Raw genomic sequence first — 22,961 nt, 5'->3', positions numbered from 1 at the left:
TTTTCTTAATTTTTTTTTTTCTGGTTTTCTCTTCCAAGAACAAAAACATTTTTCTTAAACATTCTTTAGGGTTTGGTGAATTTGGTTGTTTGAGGGTTGTTTTGTTGGGGTTTTTTTTTTGGGGGGGGGGCCAGTGCTTTTTGAAATGCAATGTTTTTACAATTTACTCTAAGAAACAGCTATCAAATATGATTTAATACTGCTGTAGTACCATTCATCTTCACTGCTACCACATTTACAATAATAAAAACCTAAGAGTCCAATCATGATGAATTTCCTTTTCTGTTTTGGCATTATGAAATAACAATAATGAATTCCAAGTGCATTTATGACCCTAGCAGTATTGCTACAGGGAATTTTATAATACTGCCTTTGATCAGTTTCTCAACTGTAATATGTTAACAGATTTTTTTTTGAGTCTGCATAATTCCTGCAAGAACTTTTCAAAGTCATGTTTTCTGAAGCTATTATATTAAGTTTGTAGCTAAACTTTCTTCTTTTACAAGTCCTACTCATAAAATTCAGTAAATATTCTAACTAGAATTACTGGCCTACAGATTACTATCTTGAAAAACAGTCTGTAACATCAGAATCGTATTCTATTTGACTATCAAGAACAACCTCAAGCAACGCTTCCATAAATGTGTACTGGTGGGCAATACCAAACCCACATGGCATTTTGGGCCATGTATAAACCTACAAAACATCTTTTCCACATTAAACTTTTAAAAGTATGGCATCAATATACTATTTTAAAACTAATTTTCATCAACTTATTTGCATTCCTTATATAATATCATGGAACAATCTATATCTGAAGCTTTTAATTATATGAAAGCAATAATGAGATAATCTGCTAGTTTGTAATCATATTTTTTTAAATAATTCATCTCTTTCCCAAGAAGTAATGTGAGTAACAACATAGTTCTTTTTCTAATGAAAACAATGCCCACCATTCCTCCCCGCCCCCAGTCAACTGATGCTCTTTGTTGTCTTTACCACTGGTCTTCACGAGGGAACAGTTATTGGCTGGACCACTGAACACAAACTATCCAGTCACCTTAAGTTATCCTTCCAGCCCTGGGCTAAAGTAAATCATACAGTGCTCAAAGAAATGTCCACCATTTTGCTTCTGATCTTCCTAATTCTTCAGGTCTTTAGTTCTGAATTATGGTATCTTTCGTGTATGCAATATTTATGCAAAGAGTAAAATAAAAAGGCACATATGGCTGTCCTTATCTAATTCATTTTAAGGTTCTTTGATCTGCCAAGCCTTAACTACAGGAAATTTGCATAATTACGAGGGGGGTTTTAAAACATTAGAAGTTTGAATTATTCTCTCTCGTATTAACATCCCAGTATGTTGTTAAAAGATAGCAGAATAATAATTAGCGCATATTCTGTGCTTTTACTTTCACATTCCTCAATTCACTTGTAATCTTACAACAAGAAATACTGTTAAATTAGCTACAAGGAGTAGCAATTGCCAAAATGAGCATTAGAATTGAGAAGTACCGGGTCTTGTATCTGCAAGTTAATATCTCCACAGACCTTCTGTCTCAGAGGAAATTCAATTGCAACAGCTTCTTCAAATACTTAAGGAATTTTATGCTTCAGATCAGGTCTAGGTGTAAATCTGGGAGAAGTATGCAAACTCAAATTTGAGTCATGCTTTCTGATCCATTTCCTGCGATCTGCTGTCTCCACTCACCATTTCTTTTGGAGTTGTTATTTTTGAGGAGACCCCACAGTTAAGTATGAGTGTCAGCCTGGATTTTCAGCTCTACACCTGCATTTCCAGGCTTTTACTAGCTTCAAAGAAATTTCTAATATTATTGTGACACAGTGTTTTCCAGCTGAATCCTGTAAGCAACAATGCATAGCGTAAACTAGAGTATAATAACTAGGGTATAATATCTAAAGTTGAGCACAGAGTAAATCAAAGCTGGTCTTGGGGTGGGGGGAGGATACATAAGATGAATTTAGTAAAGCTAACCAAATGCAAGCTGTTGGGCTTTGGTTTTTTTGTTGTGTTTTTTTCTGTTTTTTTGTTTGTTTTTTTTAAACTTCAGCATCCTAAAAAAATCATTGTTGATCATGAAATAGTAGCCCTACTAAATCTCTTTGGTTTTGAATAGAATTTTGCTTCATGACTGATGCCAGTTAGATTACTGCAGATTATATCTATACGGCTCTATTTGTTAACAGTTCTGACCTTGGCTAAAACACAGGCATGTCATTTTTGCAGGCTGAAATGGGTCCCAATAATGATCCTTCGTGTTTTCTTGAGAAAGCTACCTACTTGATATGTTTGGTTTCATTTATTACCAATAACACAAACCAATTTTCTTAGAACGAATGTCCTTGTGGACCCAGAACAACATAAATAAGATCAGATACTTTAGATTTAATATGGAGCAGCTGTTAATTTACTGAAATGTTTTCAGAAACTGAACAAGGATGGTTTCATATTGTAGCACCAGCACAAGACAGACATTTTAAATTTGTTATTGCAATGTTGCCTTGTCAAGGGCTGAACAAGTCAAATGACTGGGTAGTCCTGTAGAGACTTCATACTATGAACATCTGGCTGCCTTTAGCCATCAGCATCTTTTTACCCTGTTTTTCCTTCTGACAAGCCTTCCCCTTTCACCACAACCCAATTTTTCTGTCTTCCTGCTTGCTTTCTCCCTCTTCTGCATGCCATCTGAAAGCTCAGATACCTTCTCTTTCTCTCCTTTGTAGGAATTCCTGGCCTTGAATTCTGCTTGTCAGCAGACAGGCAGATAGAAGGATAAGACTGGTAGCTATGCATTGCCATAACCACAGCAGTACTGGCTGACTCCTTAGTGTGTTGACTAGCCAGACAGCTGAGGCAAAACTGCTCACAGCTCCCACTTGCCATTTTTGTGATAAGAACACCTACGGGGGGGAAGGCCTCTTATTCTGTGCAGCGTGTGGCATACCCAAAACACTTTTTATATGTTTTTTGATGTGCCACATGTCTTGTATTTACCAGATGAAGCCTTGTGATTGTGCAAGCCAGGCCCAACCTGGCTGGAGCTTTGGGTTGATGTATTGTTTCATGCTTTCACTTCTACTTAAAATGGGAGAGTATCTTCTGTGTTTCAGCCTGTGCTACAAACGTCTTAATTTTCTCTCTTAACGTAAAAATCTGCCGAAAGAGTTTGAAATAAATAGGGTCATAGTTGCAGTTTGTGTCTACCAAAAATATTAATCCTGTGGGCCAGGAACAACAGAACAATAAATGTTTAAGGTTTACTCAGAGATCAGTATCCATACGTAGGCATAATATTATCATATGAATAGAGTCATTGAATTGCTCGTATGGATCAAGTCATAATTTGTTAAAGCATCTGTATGACTGAAGCTGTATGGACTGATAGCCTTAGCAATTCTCATTTCAGAGCGCTCTCATTTTGCTGGTGTTGCTTTGTTTTGTTTTAAACCTTCCATGGCAGAATGACCTTTCACATGCTGGTGAAATGCCCTTCTGGTTTTTTGAAACCTGCTTACTCTTCCCTGTTGTTGCATTGAGTTCTCATGCTGTTTGAACTAAATTGGATTGTGAGGTGAACACAAATATCTAGCAGCTATTACAGTAATGAATTTAAACATAAACATTGCAATATGTACCAGACAAAAGCAAAATAAGCTTAATTTCAATAGCCATTTGACACTGCAGGATTCATTATGTAGAATTCCACTATACAGAAAGAAGAGCGTATTAATGGAACAAGCTGGAATCATTTAATAATTGAATAGCTGGATTCTGTTAAGAGGGATTTTCTGGTTGCTGTAGGTGGGGATAACCCTGCTAGTATGTTTTTCAATATAACTCTCTTTTGTTTAGAAAACTTATTTGAACTTGTCATGTTGCATGCAATATTACCAAACTTCAAATATTTAGGCATTACAAATTAGACAACTTTCCCCTGTGCAAAGGGTTGGAATATCAGCAATACGATGATTTTGTTGTTTGGTTGTTTGGGGGTTTTTTAAGAGTTTTTAAAGAGTTTCTATTTTTAACTTCTGTAATTTTATGGTGTAAAGTTATTCTTAATGAAAACATATATTCTCATATAAATGCATTGTAGTTTGTGCTTTCAGAAGTATCACAAGTGTTAGCAGCACTGCAAGTAATAGGTATCAAAGTTGCAAGTCTGCACTTTCAGTCCACTTCCCCCAGTTATTTCTGGAAATCCAGAAGAAGGTATTGCGGAAAGCGTTGAGAGGTGAAGTTATGTACTGCATTAATCTAGAATTTCCTATTGTGTGGACTAATGAAAAGAGGCAAACAGCTATGTCAGGAGAGGGAGACGTCCTCAGCCCTTAGAAAGTTGAACTTGCCATTGCATAATTTTAAGCAGAAAAAGAGTTCTTTCTCCACTACATTTTTTTTCCAACCAATGACCTACAACTCCAAAGGCAGTAATGAGGGAACTGAAGTAAAGCTTTCAACTAAAACCAAGAAAATAAAATTCTCCAACGTTCTAAAATGTGAGATGGTTGGGGTTTTGTTTTTTTCTGAAAGCTGCTTTGTAAATTCTTAACGCATATTACACAGGTATTTCATTATTATCAGTTATATTTTCCCTTTCTTTTGCAGTAAGTAGTTCTGGCATATTTTCAAATAAAATAAGGAGCTGCCAGCTTCAAAAGATGGGGAAACACTTTGGTGTGCAATGTAGCACAATACCGATAATCACTGTAAAGTAAATATCACTGTAGTGTTTCAACTATGCAGCTTAAGTGACGCACATTCACTGTGAAATTCTACCTAACTCTTGAACTGGCTTTGTCTTATTCCAGCTGTTGCATGCATGTTGTTCACAGCTATGCAGCAGTTCGTGCAACTTCTGCATGTAGTTTTTTGGAATAACTTTCAGTTTTTCTAGGATGCATATATGTATCTAATCTATAAGAAAGCAGTCCTTCATGCGTTGACCTCAATATTAGGTAGATGATGGTACAGAAGAATTTAGATGCAAGTCTGAGACTAGAGACTACAACTCAGATACTATGTTTTACACAATGAACTGGTTTTTTACCAGAAAAGCTGCCTACATTGTCAACAGGAACAAAGAATGTATGTCTAAAACAAAGCAACTCCTTCTTATATTTTTTAACTCTGTTAGATTTTGGGGTTTTTTTGACAAGTTGATTCACACTTCTCAAGTATCTTCAGTTACTATTTTGGTGAATGTATTAAAGCTTCTGATAAATGCATCGTTTTGCAAATTAGAGGAAAATATAGCAACTGGAAGAAATAATGACATAACATTTTTATTTATGAAAATACATTTAGCTATTCAGTCCTCTAATATACTGAATTTGGGGGACTTTTGAAAGCCTAAGTATTATTACTGCATTTTGAATTAATCTGGATGGCTTTAATGGACTACTTAAATGCAAATGATATTTTGTCAAGAAAAGCGTAATTAAAAAAATTAAAAGAATGGCACTTCAGGAGACCACAGGTTTGAAATCAGAGTTTCCATTAGTCTTTCAGCTCTGTGTAGCGATCTTGTTATGTCCTGCTCTATTATTCCACAAAACAAGCTTATTTAAACTGACTGAACAATACCAGTATCATGAATCTATTTATGTAGGTTCAACTAGACTGTTCATAAATCCAGTGTCACATATTATCAGTTCTGTTCAAAGAAACAATAGAAAGCATTGCTTCTACATGTAAAGGCAATCACCTTCCCTTCATAAAGTTGAATTGGCTTCATTTAAGCACTTATGCTGCTTAGGTGTAGTCACCCTGAAATAAGCTGTTAAGGACATTGCAATTTAACCCAGGGCATATTGCGCTACTCTTAAGCTTTCAGCAAGTTTACATCAGTATAATGGAAACAGAAGGGAAATGCCTTAATTCAGATGTAAAAGAACAAGTACTGTATGTGTCATAGACGACACGTCATTCTGTTTTTCAGAAAAGACTTTCAAAAGGTTAATGATATGTATTGCTTCTAATATTATATGCCAGACTTCAAAAATAAGGAGATTGATTCAGAGATGTCCAGAATGATTTCTGAATATCAAACTGCAAAATTTTGTAAGGTCTGGCTGCCCAACATCATTAGCTATTTCTTAAAAATTTGGTCTCTGACAGGCTGAAACCACTGAAGACCATGTCTTAAAATGTTGAGGTTTTTTACTCGGCCCAAGGTTTTTGAAGCAATAAACTTAGCGACTTATGATTTAAAACAAAAATATAAACACCAATACCTCTACCAATATCATAGCCCATGAGGTTGTAGCGAGGTGGGTGTCGGTCTCTTCTCCCAAGTAACAAGCGATAGGACGAGAGGAAATGGCCTCAAGTTGCGCCAGGGGAGGTTTAGATTGGACGTGAGGAAAAATTTCATTACTGAAAGAGTGGTGAAACATTGGAACAGGCTGCCCAGGGAAGTGGTGGAGTCCCCATCCCTGGAAGTATTTAAAAGACGAGTAGATGAGGCGCTTAGGGACATGGTTTAGTGGACATGGTGGTGGTGGGTTGACGGTTGGACTCGATGATCTTAGCGGTCTTTTCCAACCTCAATGATTCTATGATTCTATGATATCTGGGTGCTTCCAAATAACTTTTTGAAACAAGAAGCATAAGGCAAAAGACATAGTGTTGAATAGTCTTTAAAGTAGTATTAAAAAAGTAATAATGTACAGCATGACCAGGGGAAGGTTTTTTAATTCTTGTTTATGGTAACAGTTCTACTGATGAAGCAAAACAAACTGTGAAGCAACAGCCACTTTCTCCATCTTGCTTGCATAGATTTCCAAAAGCTTAAAGAACAATCTTAATATAAGAAATAATTCCTACCTTCCAGCTTGAAGATGGAATAATATTTTCAAATCTTCTTGGAACAAGTAGAAAAGTGTTTACAATAGTTTTACAACAGAACAAATAGCTAGAGTTGCTATTTAAATTAAATTTTAAATATTTTCATAAGTAAATTAATTACCGGTGACTGAGAACTTCAGAAATGACGATAAACTGTTAACAGTACTCTCTGTAATTTCTCTTTTTATTTATAATCTTTGTTCAAGGTTTTTATGTTTCTCAGACGAACGCTTGTCATTCTTAATTACTTGTTTGCAATTCTAAGTGGAACATTTGAGTAACCATCAAACTCCTACAGAATTTGTGATAGATATAGGTGGAGTAAAGCAAGAAATAGCCTCGAAGATCTCATATCTGTAGCCGGCTTTTAAGTAAACTAGAACGTTCGATATGCCATCATCCCAAGTCCTGCTTAGCTAATATCTCCCAATTTTAAAGGCAAATTAAAAAAAAAGGTATGTGCACATTTTCTGCCTGCTATGTAGAAGAAAACATTCCTTTCTGACCTTTGCAAATGATCTATTTACATCCTGAAGCATAAGATTTCATTATCCTTATCTTAGTAGGCATAAGAACCAGTGTTAGTGGCCATGAAATTATTCAATGCTTTTAAGAATTCTAGCTGCAGTATCTGACTCTCTAACCTCTTTTAAGGCTGACTGCACACTGTGTATGACATTTTCTTTTATTTCCTTTAATTTAGTTGACATTCATTTCATTTGTATGATGAAAGAAAAAAAGGAAGATCTCAGTTGCAGTCTCCTCATAATCCTAAATATTTCACTCAAAAGTCATTCTAAAAGCTTTTCAATGTTAAATATTACAGTAGCACCTTGTTCTTTTGGGAAAAGTCCTTCAGAATTCAGCATTAGTGAAGCAAATTTTTAAAGAAAATTATTATATTCTAGCATGATCAAGTAATACAGACTTTGTTTTTATAACTAAGTCAAATTTAATAAAATTAAACTTGTTCCTTGCTACTTTTATATTGGAACCAGTGCTTTCAGATATTATGTGCTTACTTTAATTTGAGAATTACTCAAATTTTAGATGTAGAAATTGAGACCTAGAGATTGAGCAATTTAGCCAAGATCATGTAAGGGAAGTCAGTGACAAAATGGGGACAGACTCAAGATTCAAGTCCTATACTGTTATCTCAACTTAGCAGAAAAATCCCCATTCGTAAAGAGACAAGCTGCTCAGCTAATGCTGTCTGCCACAGATTCCATAATCTAGGAATTCACCTAACAATGTACGCAGTACACCTTGCCCCCACAACAGAGGGCTGAAAGTACAAATCCTATTTAAATATTTCCACATCTGCTTGCTCATTACATGGTTCTGCATGGGGAAAAACTAAATCTAAAACGTGCCTAATCTTTAAGACGACTGTTATTGTTTCTTTTTGCTAATAGCGTTTCAGCTTAACAAAAAGGTAACTGCATCAGCCTGACTGTTCAGATCTCATCTAAGTGTATTTAGTTGACATTTATCTTGCCTTTTTAAATAAAATTATCATAGCTCTAAAAACACAATAATACAGAATATTTACCTCGTGATTAAACAGGCCTGTTTCAAAACATGCCTAACGGCACATGGCAAGCTTCCTCCTAAAAAGCTGGTGGAGGCTGGGGAGGCTCAGAAAAATAGAACCATAAAGTAATCATTGTATTGAATAGGGGTTCAAAATTATCATCATCCAATATACGAAGTAGTTTGTCCCCATAAGAGGATACAGAAGCTGAAGAGCTGCTTCTGAAAGTAGGTGTCCTATCTTGGTAGTCTCTTGGTGTAAGAGCTTTTATAATACTCTTGTACAGTCACTTTCCAGAGACTTCCCACTGGGATCGCTGCTGCTTTATAGTGGCAAATGCATGCTTGCGCTTATCAGACTATCTCCAGGAGCCACGAATGGGAGTTTGTTTCTGCTTTTTCTTGAAAGGATGTTTGGCTTTGCCAAAGAAGTTGTGGTGGTGGTTGTTTGGGGTTTTTTTTTCCCCCCTCTGTTCGCTGCAACTGTGCAAGATGCAGTGCAACTAGTATGGCCCACAGCCAGTTGTCTGAAGCAAAATACTAACTTTCAGAATCGAGCCTTGGAAGAAAGTGTAGAGAGGTAGAAAGGAGTTGGCTGTGAATTCACGTTCTTTATTCACATTCTGTTACGTTTTGTCACTTAACTTATAATTTCCAATTTCAGGCATAATGTGTCAGTTGTCAAAGCAGAGAAAAATCTGACACTTAAAAAATACTGACTGTACGTCGTATCTTTGTGAAAAACTGTTTTATTGATTACATAAGCCTACTTGTTCCCTTGAATTAATTTCTGTTAATCTGGTGAAGGGCTGAATTCACTGCGGTGCTTATGAGGTGCTGATACCATTCCTGCTGTGGAACCAGATGACTTACTAAGAGGCTTTCTAGAGAATGAACAAAGAATCTACGTAGGATCTGAATCAGTTTGCCAGAAATCAAAAGATTACAAGATTTTTATTTAAATGGAATTATCGGATACTTTGCAAATGGGATGTTAGTGAACGTGTTGATAGCTGCAACACTTGTCTGTTTCCCTACTGCTTTTCAGGAAACAAAGAATGTTGTTTTTCCCTTACAGTCTCTCCTTTAATTATTTATAATTACATGCTCTTACTAGGACCTAACTTGCAACCACTGTAATCCTGTTGTCATTAAATCAATTTATTATTTGAGAATTTGTTCATGAGAATGTAGCTAATTCTGTGAAACAAGAAAAAACAGTAGTAACTGATTAACACTAATAAGAATTAAAGTGAACTTTCACATGTTGAGTCTGAGCTTGTAAATCAATGAGGCAAAAGACGTGGCACTACTCATCTCAAAATAAATGTGGATAGCTGATTTCCTCTCAACTTGTAACAAATAGTAGAGATTCACTTTAACATAGAAATGGTGCTCAAAAGAATCATTTTACCTAGAAATCTAAAGCATTTAGGCTATTCTCCAAGTGAGTGCCCACAAGTAATTTGGAATTGTGGGACTGAGCCTTTAAGAATTAAATAATCATGCGGTTGGTTAAAGTTTTTTTAAACATTTTTATTACTGATTCTGAAATGTGTATTTGTGTAGAAAGTTAGTGGGTTTGGGGTTGGTTTTTTGGGTTTTGTGGAGGGGGGTTTTTTTTGTTTGGCTTCGGGCTTTTTTTTCAAAAATACTTATTTGGGCTTCTTTTCTAATTATATTTCAGCTGGACAGCTTAGCCAGTCAGCACATTTTGCTCTCCAGTTGCCATACAATGTGCTAGGTTTGGGACGTAGTGCTAATTTCCTCGACCACTTGTATGTTGGCATTCCTCGTCCTTTAGGAGAAAAGGTTAGTTGAGATTTAAGACTGTCAAGCTAATATTTATGGTGTTACCTTTCCTAATAGAGTTTGGATGGAAATACTGCTATGGACCCTTTTTTTTCAGTAGCAAGAATATCAAAGAACTAAGTTTGAATACAGAAAAGTTTGCCAAAAAGAACCTTGCATGCCTGGTTTTTTGGGGGGTGTATAAGCTCTCAAGCTAACACTAAGACCGAAAGATGACTGCAGTTGTCTAAAATGTTAGCACAGGTATATAGTGCTTGTTTATATGGTAAATGTGTATTAGATCTGAGGGTCCAATTATTATGTTTTCAGCTGTAAGACTTTCCTGGGGTTGGTCTGGCCAGCCTGTAAACTCACATAATCCTTTCTGCCTCAGTGATAAAACCATGGTCAGTATGATGGGAGGTGGAGATGACCGTGATTATCTAATCTTCAGCTGAAACATAAAAGTAGGGTCCTGACCATTTTCGGTCTCTAAAGATCTGATGGTACTACTTTAAAAAGTGACGTAGTCGAATTCGCATACTGGCCAAATTCTGATTTGGATAATTGCTTTGCCTGCGTCCTTTGTAGAATTGGTTCTTTTCTTCTTTCCCTATTAAGTTGTTGCTTTGTACTTTTTAAGCAGATGCTGTGTTTCATGTCAGCAACAGTTATTTTGCTTTTACTTTCTTTTGCTTTTTACAAGCACTTTGGAGCTTTCAGAATTTATACACACGTTTATACAAATGTAAGGGAATAATCACTTACATTTAAAATAAAAAAAGAGCAACTGGGTTTTTGGTTCTCCTTTTGTATACAGAAAAGTTTGCCAAAAACAACCTTGCATGCCTGGTTTTTTGGGAGGTGTATAAGCTCTCAAGCTAACACTAAGACCGAAAGATGACTGCAGTTGTCTAAAATGTTAGCACAGGTATATAGTGCTTGTTTATATGGTAAATGTGTATTAGATCTGAGGGTCCAATTATTATGTTGTTATTATGTATTATTTCAGCTGTAAGACTTTCAGCAGAGAATTTCTTTGCTTTTAAGTGTGTTGGTTTGTTAGGAATTGACATAGCCTTTGTTTTTCTTTCAGTCCATAAGAAAACAAGAATGGACAGCTATCATACCAAACTCCCAGCTTATAGTCATCCCCTATCCTCATAATGTTCCTCGAAGGTAACTTCATCATTTTGATTTGCCCTTCACAAAATTACATTAATACAGAGTTTAAATTAGGTATTATGTGTAGACTTAAAAATAGTCACTTGTATAGAAAGCAAATTTAAGAACAATGGGGAGGGTTCAGTTCTGTAGATGTAGTTGCCTCTGTGGCTAGGCAGAATGCAAAAGTATTTACACAGACTCTTAGATAGTGCCCGTAAGCAATCAAACTCTCTTACCAGCTCATACAATCAAAATGTATTACTAGCTCAACTCCTGTAAATAATAACATATATGCGAGATTTACCAACATGCTTTTTGACAAATTGCAAGGATGGTAATGATTGAAGCAAGCATTTTTGTTTCACCAAACGTGCAATTTCTGTCTAGTTGCATAGAAAAGCTTTATTTCAGCCCTTCTGAATGCCCATCTGTTGCCACAGGTATGAATGTTTTTCTTTAAGTAAAGGTGAACAGGTTGGTTACACAAGAGCTTGAACACTGAATTCATTTTGCAATTAAAATGTTTATCCCAGAAAGAGAGCATGTTTCTCTCTTTGCTATTAGAGAAAACATTAGTGACATTATCCAGCTGCTTTTTGCCACTTGATCTACTAGTGAGGTCAGTTGTATTTATCATGCAGAAATGATTCTGACATCAGTTTCAGCAGTTAATTTTACTATAGGACGAATAACAGTTGAGAAGTGATGTGCCACTTGAGTTGCTAATTAATAACCACAGGAATAGCATCTGCCAGATGAAGAAAATTTACTTATAGTCTTGAGGTATTTAAAGGTATGTGTTACGCAGAATTTTTTCTGTCATCTTATCCTTAAACTATTTTTGCCTTCCTATAAAGTAAGTTTATGGACACTGTAGAATAGCAGAGGATAGAATCCCCAGAAGAAATCCGATTTCGTAACAAATACTTCTTAAATTTATAATTTTTTTTAACATAGATATGTTGTTTCCTGAGAGGCCTCAGTGCTGCCTCAACATAGAGCCTCCTGCTGACAGCTTTCCCATGATCAAAAGCCTGGAGCACAAAAAGGGTGTTAACTGAGCCTCAGGACCCCACAACATTCGAGTGATGTCTTCCAGAAGCCCTTAAAGTGCTTAATTTTGTTGTTCTCCAGCATTCTCCTGCCATAATCAACTGGTTCTGTTGCTTACAACTGCAGTTGTTCCTGGGTAAACTTCAGACTTAGAGATGCCTAACCAATTGGACCCCGTGAGCCTGTCCAAGAGGAGCTTCTCATGTGGAGGAAACAATCTATCTTACAGGCTTATTTAACCCTGCTTCTCCATCTCCCCAGGCCCCAGGCAGTTTTGTGGAAGGTTTTCCTACACATTTTACTTTGTCCTGGGCAGGGGTGGGAGATAAATCTCCTAATGAGAAAAAAGTCAGTCCCTGAGGGTATCCATAGCATTCTTGGAAAGTTAAACAGAAAATTAATTTAGACATGGCATTACCTGGAACTAATTCTATTAAGCCATATATTTCCAAATAAACACCATAAAGCTTCAGTCTCTAAGTATAGCCACTAGTTTCTGTAGACAAAGTTGTTACCTCTCTTACACTAGCAGGCTCTTTTCATCTTTATAAGTTAAAACTATTTTATCCTTCTTAATGAAAGGTATTAACGTCTCCTTGTATTTTCTTTTGTATAGCTGGAGTGCCAAGCTGTATCTGACCCCAAGTAACATTGTGCTGCTAACAGCTATAGCCTTAATTGGTGTCTGTGTTTTCATCCTTGCAATAATTGGCATATTACACTGGCAAGAAAAGGTAAGCGTAATTAACTAGGGTTTTTTCTGTTTTCTATACTATTTAACACTTCCAAATATTTTACGGTCTTGTACATTGGGGTTTTTTGAGTAGTTTTCTACAGTATAATTTCTGACACAGACTGCATTAATTCCCAAAAGGTGTTTATTATTAATTCAGTATTTACTGCAAGCTTAAAAATTGGCATTGTTTTTCTTTAAGCTCTAAGACACTTAAAGGAAAGGAAGAGCCACATGGATAAGCTTTTGCCATTAAGCTGTTATTCCTAACTGAATGAGACATTTTTGTTTCGTATCTAAGCTTTCTATTTTGCAGAGTTTTAAGGAGTACTGTTTTGGAAAATGGAACATAAACTCAGTTTACTTATATTGAGTTCTGCTGGTAATCTAAAAATAAGGAAAAGGTCTCTTTTTCTGTATCTCTTTGCTGATTGCACTGACATTAGCATTCAAGACTGTATAGGGAGTAAATCGTACATATTGGCTGCTTTGCTCTGTGTGCCTGAATTATACATGCAGTGTATAGAAATCCATTGATTTGAAGAAGCATTTTGAAAGGGGCCTTTCATGTCACAAAAGAAATGCGTTCCCATTTTCCCTAACTATGCTCAGCTCACAATCATATCCAACTGGCAGGATTGCCAATAAATGCTACTACATACCCAAACCATAATCTCAGCTGTCAAATAAAATTACTGCACATTTTGACATGGTAGAACTGTTTGTTATTTTGTGCTTGTGGAAATAAAATGACCTTGTTAAACATCCAGATAGGCTTTGTGCATGCTTCATATTTAAATAAAACACACAAAGCAAAGAAATACGAAGTTTATGATGACTGTCCTTAGCATGTCCTACTGTACCAAGAAAGCATTGCTAAGTGGTAGCTAGGACTATGCACTGGCTGGGTTTAACTCTGTCTCCAACACATCTTAAGCAACAAGAGTAGCAGAAAAAATACTTGGACTTTGAGTTGCAGAAGGATTAACTATGTATAATTCCATCTGGAGAAATGGAGATTTAATGTCAACGTTTAAAACAATTCTTCGTATAATAATCTGTGTATTGTAATGTAAAGAAGCACTCAGCCCACAGTGAGTGCTTTCTGAGCCATTTTAAACCCCATTAGGTATATGTGAATGAAGTGGTGTATTGGTTGTATTATAAACTCATTTCCAACAGCTGCATCTTGCTCAAAATAGGCACAAATATTTGGATAAATTGTGTGTATTTTCAGACTACTGTATAAACATTTGTAAATTCCTATAACTTTCCAATGCCCTCCTATTGATTTTTACCTTCCCAATTTTTAGAAGAAATCGTTGAGAACAAATAAGAATCTTGACCAAGGCTGTATTGTGCATCACTGACCTCCAAAGTTCCTTGTTTCTAAGCTTGTTCTTGGTTTACTGCCTCTTTCAGTAATCCTCTCATAAAAACATTGTTCTGCTTAAATGCTGTTTTCCCTTACAGACTCTAGAGTACCTATAGCAAAGAAAGGAGGGGGAAATGTACTGGCAGTTACAGTCTTTTCTTTTCCCCCAGAAGATATATCTGTCTGTAAGCTGCAGTGTTTTATTTAGCAGTTAAAATAAACCATGTACTTTGACCTCTGCAGATAAGTAGTAGTAGTAGGAGCCCTTTGTCTACAATAGTTCTTACACACTCTTCTGTCAGCCAAGTATTGTATTGTTTAAATAACGGTAGGGTTTAGGGTTAGTATGTTGCTCTGTTGTGCCATAGAAATTTTGGATCCATTAAAAAAAAAAAAGCTTTTAAATCTCAGTTACTAGTTTTTAATTTTGATACATCAAATGAAAAAGAAATTGAGGAATAATTTGCACCATTATTCATCTTCGCTAATGTAGCAGACTATATTGTTGTAAGGACCTTGATATTCCTGTATTCTGATTCTTTATAACTTTCTTTGTGGTCTTGAGGCTAGTCATGTGAACGTGACACATTGATGATAATACTGCTAGAGAAGTTTTGATGGATTCATCAGAGTATCAGTTACTGTCAAATTTGAAGTAGTAATTTTTTCAGGAAGCATACGAGAAATGGAGTGAAAATTGCTTTCTAAGTGAGACTAAAATTTTGTGCAATGTGACAAGCATTTAAATGTAGGAAAGAGTATGCCACTCCCTTCTTCCCACCCCATTTTTGACATTCAGAATACTACTGACATTGATAAAGTCCCTGCCAAAAAGCCAGACTGCTGTATCTTAAACTCCACTGACAGCTCTGCTGCTGCCACAAAATGCAGTAAAATCCACAGTTAATCCAATGGAGTTGCTATCATACATAAACATTGTGTGATGAGGAAATCTTTGGCCTTGAGCCAAAGCAGATGACAAACTTTCATGGCAGAACACGTGCACCGATTTCTACCAAAATTGTCATGTATATTTATCAACTGAGATATAAATCTGAATGCCCACACAACAGCATAGTGTAAAGGCTTTTCGTCATTTTACTCATCAAAAAAAAAAAAGTTACGTATAAGCAAGCTAAAAAGCATTTAAATCTGTTTTAGTAAATTCTCTTATGCTAGGATTTACACATACTGTCTGTCATGACAAAAACACTGTTTTCTAGAAAAGTTCACACTATGTGTTCAAAAATCCTTTAATAAGTGCTTTCATACTCTGTTACTGCTTTAGAACACAAGAGGAGGCTTGTGGGAGAGGACATGTTTTTACACATTACATGGATTATAGGTACAATTTAAATATGCTTCTCTTTTCCAGGTACCATCCAAACTACTCTTTCAGCAGATCAATGTGTGTTCTGCATAAATAAGAAGGGAAACGCATCCTACCTCGTATTTTCGTAATACAGACAAAAACATGGAACATTTTTAGCCTACTTGGTGCTGTTAATTGTTGGTTGAACTGCCATCTTTGTCTAAATTCGTATTTAACAGAATTTTTTAACAAGAATCTCATTTTAAGTGTACCATAGATGACATTTACAGTTAATCCAGAGTAATTTCATCTCGTTTTTATAATGCAGACTAAATAAATGCATACTAGAAACATTCTTCGTTTTTGAAATATTCCCCTTAAAAAGGCATTATTAGAAATAATAGAAAATAATGGGTCATAAATACTAAAACAGCTGAGCATTAACAGCAGAAGCCAATTTTGAGTAGATTATTGCTATCTCAAACTGGCATCATTTAAAAGCTAATTATTGGGGCCTTTTACTAAGCTTTTTGCCTTTTGTCAAATGAGTGACTTGGAAAAAATCAACCATTCTCTGACATTTGACAACTCATTTCTGTAACATTATTGCTCTATATCCCACAAAGTGTTTTTTTATTATTATTTTTCAGAAAGCAGATGACAGAGAGAAGCGACAGGAGGCTCATCGGTTCCATTTTGATGCTATGTGACATGCCTTAATATTTATGAAGGAGCTGCTACTCATTTGCTTAATTGAAATACTAAATTCTGATTTGTAAAATGATTACCGTGAAAATACTGCTGGTGTGCTATTTGTAAATGTTGCGTTATTTGGTATTTATTTGGAAAGTATTAAAATTAGACCTGAATGTCTCACAAGGCCTTTTAGTTAACACACTGTATATAATAGCATTTGGTCTTTAACACAACTGTAAATTTATTTTTCTTAGTAAGGGGGTGAAATTGCATGTACCATTGTTTACGTACCACCAATTCTTTAGTAATGTTTGATAGAAAGCTGTGTAAATAAAGTTTAGCATTTCAGTGAGCAGAATACTTTGTACCACTTGAATTGGTCTTGTCATTTATACGTTGCTGCAAAATAACCTGCATTTCTGAAAATTAAGCTTGAGCAATTTCTCAGATGACTTGATCATTAATTATTTTGATTGTACTAAATGATGCTCAACCTGAAGTATTCTGTATTTTTCTTTGTTTAAATCCATATGTGCAACAGTTAAAGAATTTAGGAACTGGAGAACTAAAAGAAACCTGCAGCGTTAGTGCTAGTTCAGTAGCTCATCATGGGATAGATGCGGCATTTATGTGTGTTAGTTCTAAAGAGAAGACAACACATTAAAAAATCATGAAAATGTATCAGCATTACATAAACTGCTTTTATAATTAAACTATTACTACATTTATTTTAGAAAGGCCTAAAGTCATCATGAAAGTAACTTTTTTAAAACTTGTAAGAAAGGTATGGGATTTTTTTGTTTGGTTTTGTTTTTTAAAGAAGTTAAAAGAAACATTTTGGAGTAGAAGGAGAATGAGGATTGACTCCCTAAAATTTATTGCTAAGGGATGAGATAAACAAAGATTAAATAAAGAATATAATAGGACACTCGGATTAAGCAATGTACATTATCTGTGTACACTACTACGCTCAAATTTCATAAGGCTGTAATAATTACATAAGACGAGTAGCTCAACTTTCTATATATAAAATGGTGATAATGTTACAATTGCCCAGTGTACTTTGGATCCTGGAAGAGCCTCTAAATATAATCATGTTTTTATTTAACAGTTATTCCTTAGTGATAAGAGTTTACATGATAAATTGTGCATTTAAATCTGTCAACTTGAATTCCTAATAAATACTGTTTGATAAACTAGAACGCACTTCCTCAACAAATTACAAAGTGTTGGTCTTACAGGCAATCACCTCTGCAGTAGCTATCTCCTCCAGTCTGGCACTTGTTACAGGACACTACCTTTGCTTGTCAATACAGGAACAGAAAAGAGAGAGCAGGTACAAAGCTGAACTGATCATGTCCACCCTGAATCACAGTCAAACAATTTGTTACTGTGGCAGTGCTGAACAGTGACCCATTCATACAGCAGCACCAAGCCAAAAATCAGAAAAGTACTGATAAGCGGTCTACTAAGCTGTGAAGTTTTACTAGATATTTCTAATATGAACTGATCAGATTCCAGCAAAGGAGAGACGTTCATATTACAGTACTGTTATTATGTAGGATAGCGTATTTCCTTAATGCACACCTTTAATGCTTCTCTTAGAGTGGCATGAAAAGGTAAGATTTTTCTAGATAAATACTTAATGCTACTGGATTTTTTAAACCCCATTGATAGAAATAATCCTGACAGCAAAAGTAATAACAGATTTCATAATTAAGAGGAAGCACAAGTCAATACATTTTCCTGTCTTTTTCAGATGGTTGGAGAATAAGGCTAAACGCATAATGCCACTGTGGCAGCAAGGTTGGTTGTAAAATTGTGACAGAGGGCTACAGACATAGATTAGCCTCCTTTATGTTTTTTGAAAAAACAGTCAGGAATGAAATAATCTCATGCTGGCATTTAAGCTGTTGTCAAGTTAACAAAACAATGAACTCAGTATCTTTTGCTTTAAGATATTTTGCATGCTCAGTAATGCATCATTGCATTATATACATTGCATTTATATACAATAACATTATTGGTGCTTTAATAGCTTTCTTATAATAAAGTTTACCCCACGTTCTAACTACTCATAGCTTGGCTCACAACAGTATATGCATACTATTTTGAATTAAGGCATTAAATATTGTTAAACCTCTCGCCAAGGGTTTCATGTCATACTTTGATTTTCTATTCTAGAAGCATGAAAAATATGTTTGGGTAAGGTTATTACTCTTCTACCAGTAAGTTGAAGAAAGCAGCATCAATTAGAAAGCGTAGTTCCAGGTGATGGTCACAGTAACCAAGAAGTGAGAAATAGTTCTAACTACATTAACTTTCAAAATCCATCCACCATAACGCAGCCCTGGTGAGAAATGCTATTGGAAGGCTTCTTCAGTGTGAAATCTCACCTATATAAAAATACCATTGACATGCCAACTGACAGATGGCTGTTGAAATACCATCTTTCTTTGTTCTTATCTTCCATGAGAAGCTTTAAGACTGAATCTTCCTACCAGATTTATCATTAATGCACTATAATTCCCCCACCAAAAGAACCAACTTTTCTGCTGCAGATTAATAGGCATATTCTATATAGTATGATATTCCTCCTATGATGAGGCCATCTTTCTCAACAGACAGCTTTATTAAAAACTGTTGCTACACTTAATTGAAAAGTAATCACTGTAAATGCACCAAGTCAATTCAGGACTTTTGTAACTACTTTCAAACAAATGACACCTAAATAGAACAGAAGTCAATCCGTAAGTTTCTATACGATAGTATAATTATCAGAGCTTAGTTTTGTTAAAACAATGCAAAAGCATTAACCATGCCAGCTTTGAAGGTATTAATAACCAAAAGAATTATTTTTTTAAATCCAGAAAATAAAATTATGCTTAAAATAATCTCAAACTTTGCAAATAAATAGTATTAAGACCAATGATTTCACAAAAACATCTGCAATTCAAACACATTCTAAATGGAGGGGAAAATTTTTTTATCAAAGACTGAGAAGTATGTCAAGAAATCAAGAGCAATAGAGATGTTAAATCTGAAATATTGCTATGCTGTTTCAGTAGCCCTATTATCCATTCTATTTTTTTTTCCATTTTGGCGACAAGATCTTTTTGTTGAGGCATTAGTAATATCGGCCTCGGCTGTCACTTTGAAATTAATCAACCACACAGCATTATTTTTATAATTAAATCCTGTCTTCAATGAAAAATGTGATCCCATCTATGATACAATCCATAAAAATTGTAAAATATATGCTAATAATATTTTGAAATTCCTGAACTTCCTGACTTAAACCAGAAAAGTTTGTAGGTATATTCTAATATAGATCTAATTATATTGCCTAGCAAATAGAGAAGTGCAAACCACACAGCATTATTTTTATAATTAAATCCTGTCTTCAATGAAAAATGTGATCCCATCTATGATACAATCCATAAAAATTGTAAAATATATGCTAATAATATTTTGAAATTCCTGAACTTCCTGACTTAAACCAGAAAAGTTTGTAGGTATATTCTAATATAGATCTAATTATATTGCCTAGCAAATAGAGAAGTGCACAGTTAAGCTCTGAAGACTTCTGAAGACTATCAGTATTCGTCATGACTATTTGAAAGTTTGCAGTGTTCTTAACTCAGTAGTAAATAACAAAGCCAATTACACGTATTTATGTATGATTACATATTATGTTACCACACTAAGAGGCACTTGCACCTTCTATCATTTTCTAATTAAATCTTAATAATATACAATTTCTATCTTAATTATCTGCACCTAAATCCTACTGACAAACCCAGGCACCGGAACAGTTAAAATGTAACTCCAAACTTCCTTTCATAATTATTCACTGTTGACATCTATATTTTTGCAACCTCTTTTAAAACCAATATCCACATAGCCTCAAATGTAGTAGAAAACTGCTGGTCTAAGGCTATTTGTGATCTACAATCTGCTACTCAAGAGCAGCAAATGCTTTAGGTAATAGTAAAATTAAAACTTGTAGCAGAACAGCAAACCAAAGGAAGTTTTAAGGAACAACTGTTGGGAGGAGGCAAAACCAGTTCTAATAATGGAAATTTAAGCCTTTTATTGCAGCAGAGCACCTGTTGTAACTGACTCATTCTTTAACTGTTCGTGCAAGTATTTGCCTACATCAAAATAAGGAGTCCCATTGCCTTCCGTGAACTACTCCCATTCAAAAATAATCATGATGACTCACTGGAGCAGCAGAACAATATACAACTGGCTGTCCAAAAGCTGTCTTCAACCTTTCTTAACTCCCAAACTCAAGTTTAACTAACTCAAGCTTACTGCTGGCTTGACCCAGTGGCACAGCGTTCTGTTCCCTAGAAACCAGCACTCTGCAGGCTCGGAAAATGGGAAGTGAAAGTTTCTTCAGACCTGTCACTACTTTACTATAAACTATTTTAAAGCACCACCTATAACAAGAACTCTAGCAAGACAGCAGCAGGGATGTCCATGTGAGAAATTTCTCTGAAAGCAGCAGTAAACAATGGCAGAATGTGCCCCAAATCTATGAGTTGATGCTACTACCTGCGTCTCTTACAGCTTGACACTGCCCTGGGAAAAGAACAGGATGGAAAAGCTACTACACTTCCCCAAGTGTGTAATAGCTCTGTTCAACCTTCTAATGGACAAGCTAGAAGTTCAACTTTGCAGTTAAATTGACTGTAGCAGATTGGGTCTTTGCAATTACTACCAACTTGTATTGAACACAAGTTATCACTAGGTTTTTCTATTTCCTTGCTGTGAGACAATTGACCGCAAATAGTTTTCTTGAATGCAAATTCACCTTGAGATCTGAGAATCAGGCTAGTTCTCTCATTTCTTATATCATCACAAGTAATAAAGATATCCGAGCCAAAGTTTGCCATCAGCTACGCTGTGCATTCCAAAAAAAAAGAAAAAAAAAGCAACCCCCGGCTCCTAACAATCTGCACAAGAGCATAGTCAGATTTTAATTTTGTGCTTATGTACTTGCAGAGAGAATAAAAAATTGTGGCTGATGCACAGATACAGTAGAAATTATTAGTCTGTCAGATATTTTCTGGAGTTACTACAGTAAACATTTTTGTATTGTTAGTAAAGAAAAAAATGCAAAGTAGATCCACCTAATGAGGACTTCTCTTAATACAGAAGTTTGCACTATATAATTTAACATTTCATCATACCACTATAAAAACATGGTTAAGAGGTGAACAGAGAGAAATTGCTTTATCCACTGCGGGAATGCAGCAGCTATTTAACAATTCACGGGAAAACTACCCTTTGAGAAGGGCTGTATCATCTCTATTTGAAATTGAAAGGACAATTCGAGTAAGCGGAATAATATAATTATGTAACTTGGGGTTTTGCCAGAGCATCAAGCTTAATACTTCATCAAGCTTCTTGGAACACTGAAATGGATCTTTAATACCCAGAAAAGCTCAGGACCTTTACAGTAAGGTCTTGCCGGGTCTCCCGTGCGCCCCGCGGCCGAGCAGAGCGCAGGAGCGCTCGGAGGGAGGAGTGCCACCTCCCGCACACGCAGCCCCGTGGGGCTCCGCGCTGGCTTCGGCCGACTGCTCTTCGGTCCCTCCTTGCTTAATTCGCCATGACTGACAATCACAGTGACTTGAAGAGCCTGAAATATTTAGCTGATAAGCTGAAGCAAGAGAACTGCCTTTTCTGACAGGATATGCTGACCTTTGAACACTGTAGAAAGAATTTGACATTCAAAGACATAGCACCAAACCACAAGAAAAATCAGAGCTTTCACCTCTCACAATCGCGTTCGAGACTGTAGTGAGCGGCCCTACTCCTTCAGCAGACGGAATCGCAAGTTGCAATTAAGCATCTAATTTACAGTTTGCAAAATCTAATGGGTCTATCGAGTGGGTTCCAAATTGCTTCCATCAAGTGCCTGAGCTCGGACAGCGGAGTTCCGCGTGGGGGAGAGGTTCCGGAGGTTCAGACTTGCATCACTATGCACGACCGCGATGGGGAGAAGACCTGAGTTAAGTGGAGAACGTGACCTCCTGCATCCTGCGGGCGGGGCTAAAAAAAAATAAAGAGAAGGGGGGGGGGGGACGAGGACCGCACGCCCACGCGGGGGGGGCGGGGGGGGGGGGGCTCGGACCGCCCCTGCCCGCTGCACAAAGCTTTGCAACACGCTCCGCACACAGATCCAAACATCCCCTTACTTCAGTACTCCGGGATCCTGAGCAAAAGCTCTCAGCCTCGCCTGATCGGCAGTTCTAGGGAAAAGACATCCTATATGAAATACCCTGAGATACTTCAACCCATGCTGCCTATGGGAGATTTAAAAAAATCTCTAATGGGCTTACATCCGTTGCTATAATTTTACATGTAGCCTATCGGTACGGCAACCTTTCGCGGCCATGCCCCCCGCTGGCCGGGGAAA

General features: G+C 36.2%; 1 protein-coding gene across 1 annotated transcript in view; it reads left to right on the top strand.

The window, feature by feature from the left end:
- Window positions 1-18,674, top strand: part of ITFG1 (integrin alpha FG-GAP repeat containing 1) — an 89,305-nt gene extending 70,631 nt beyond the window's left edge. Inside the window, exons 14-17 of the mRNA XM_019471396.1 lie at window positions 10,092-10,216; window positions 11,292-11,374; window positions 13,032-13,149; window positions 16,486-18,674. Of these exons, the coding sequence (XP_019326941.1) occupies window positions 10,092-10,216; window positions 11,292-11,374; window positions 13,032-13,149; window positions 16,486-16,545 (386 nt within the window). The 3' untranslated portion in view covers window positions 16,546-18,674. The remainder of the gene's footprint in view (window positions 1-10,091; window positions 10,217-11,291; window positions 11,375-13,031; window positions 13,150-16,485) is intronic.
- Window positions 18,675-22,961: the final 4,287 nt, after the last annotated feature.

Source organism: Aptenodytes forsteri, unplaced genomic scaffold (genome assembly GCF_000699145.1).
Source record: "Aptenodytes forsteri isolate BGI_AS27 unplaced genomic scaffold, ASM69914v1 Scaffold33, whole genome shotgun sequence".
Lineage (NCBI taxonomy): Eukaryota > Metazoa > Chordata > Aves > Sphenisciformes > Spheniscidae > Aptenodytes > Aptenodytes forsteri.
Note: the sequence above shows the minus strand (reverse complement) of the source record. Positions and strands in the feature narration are given on the sequence as shown.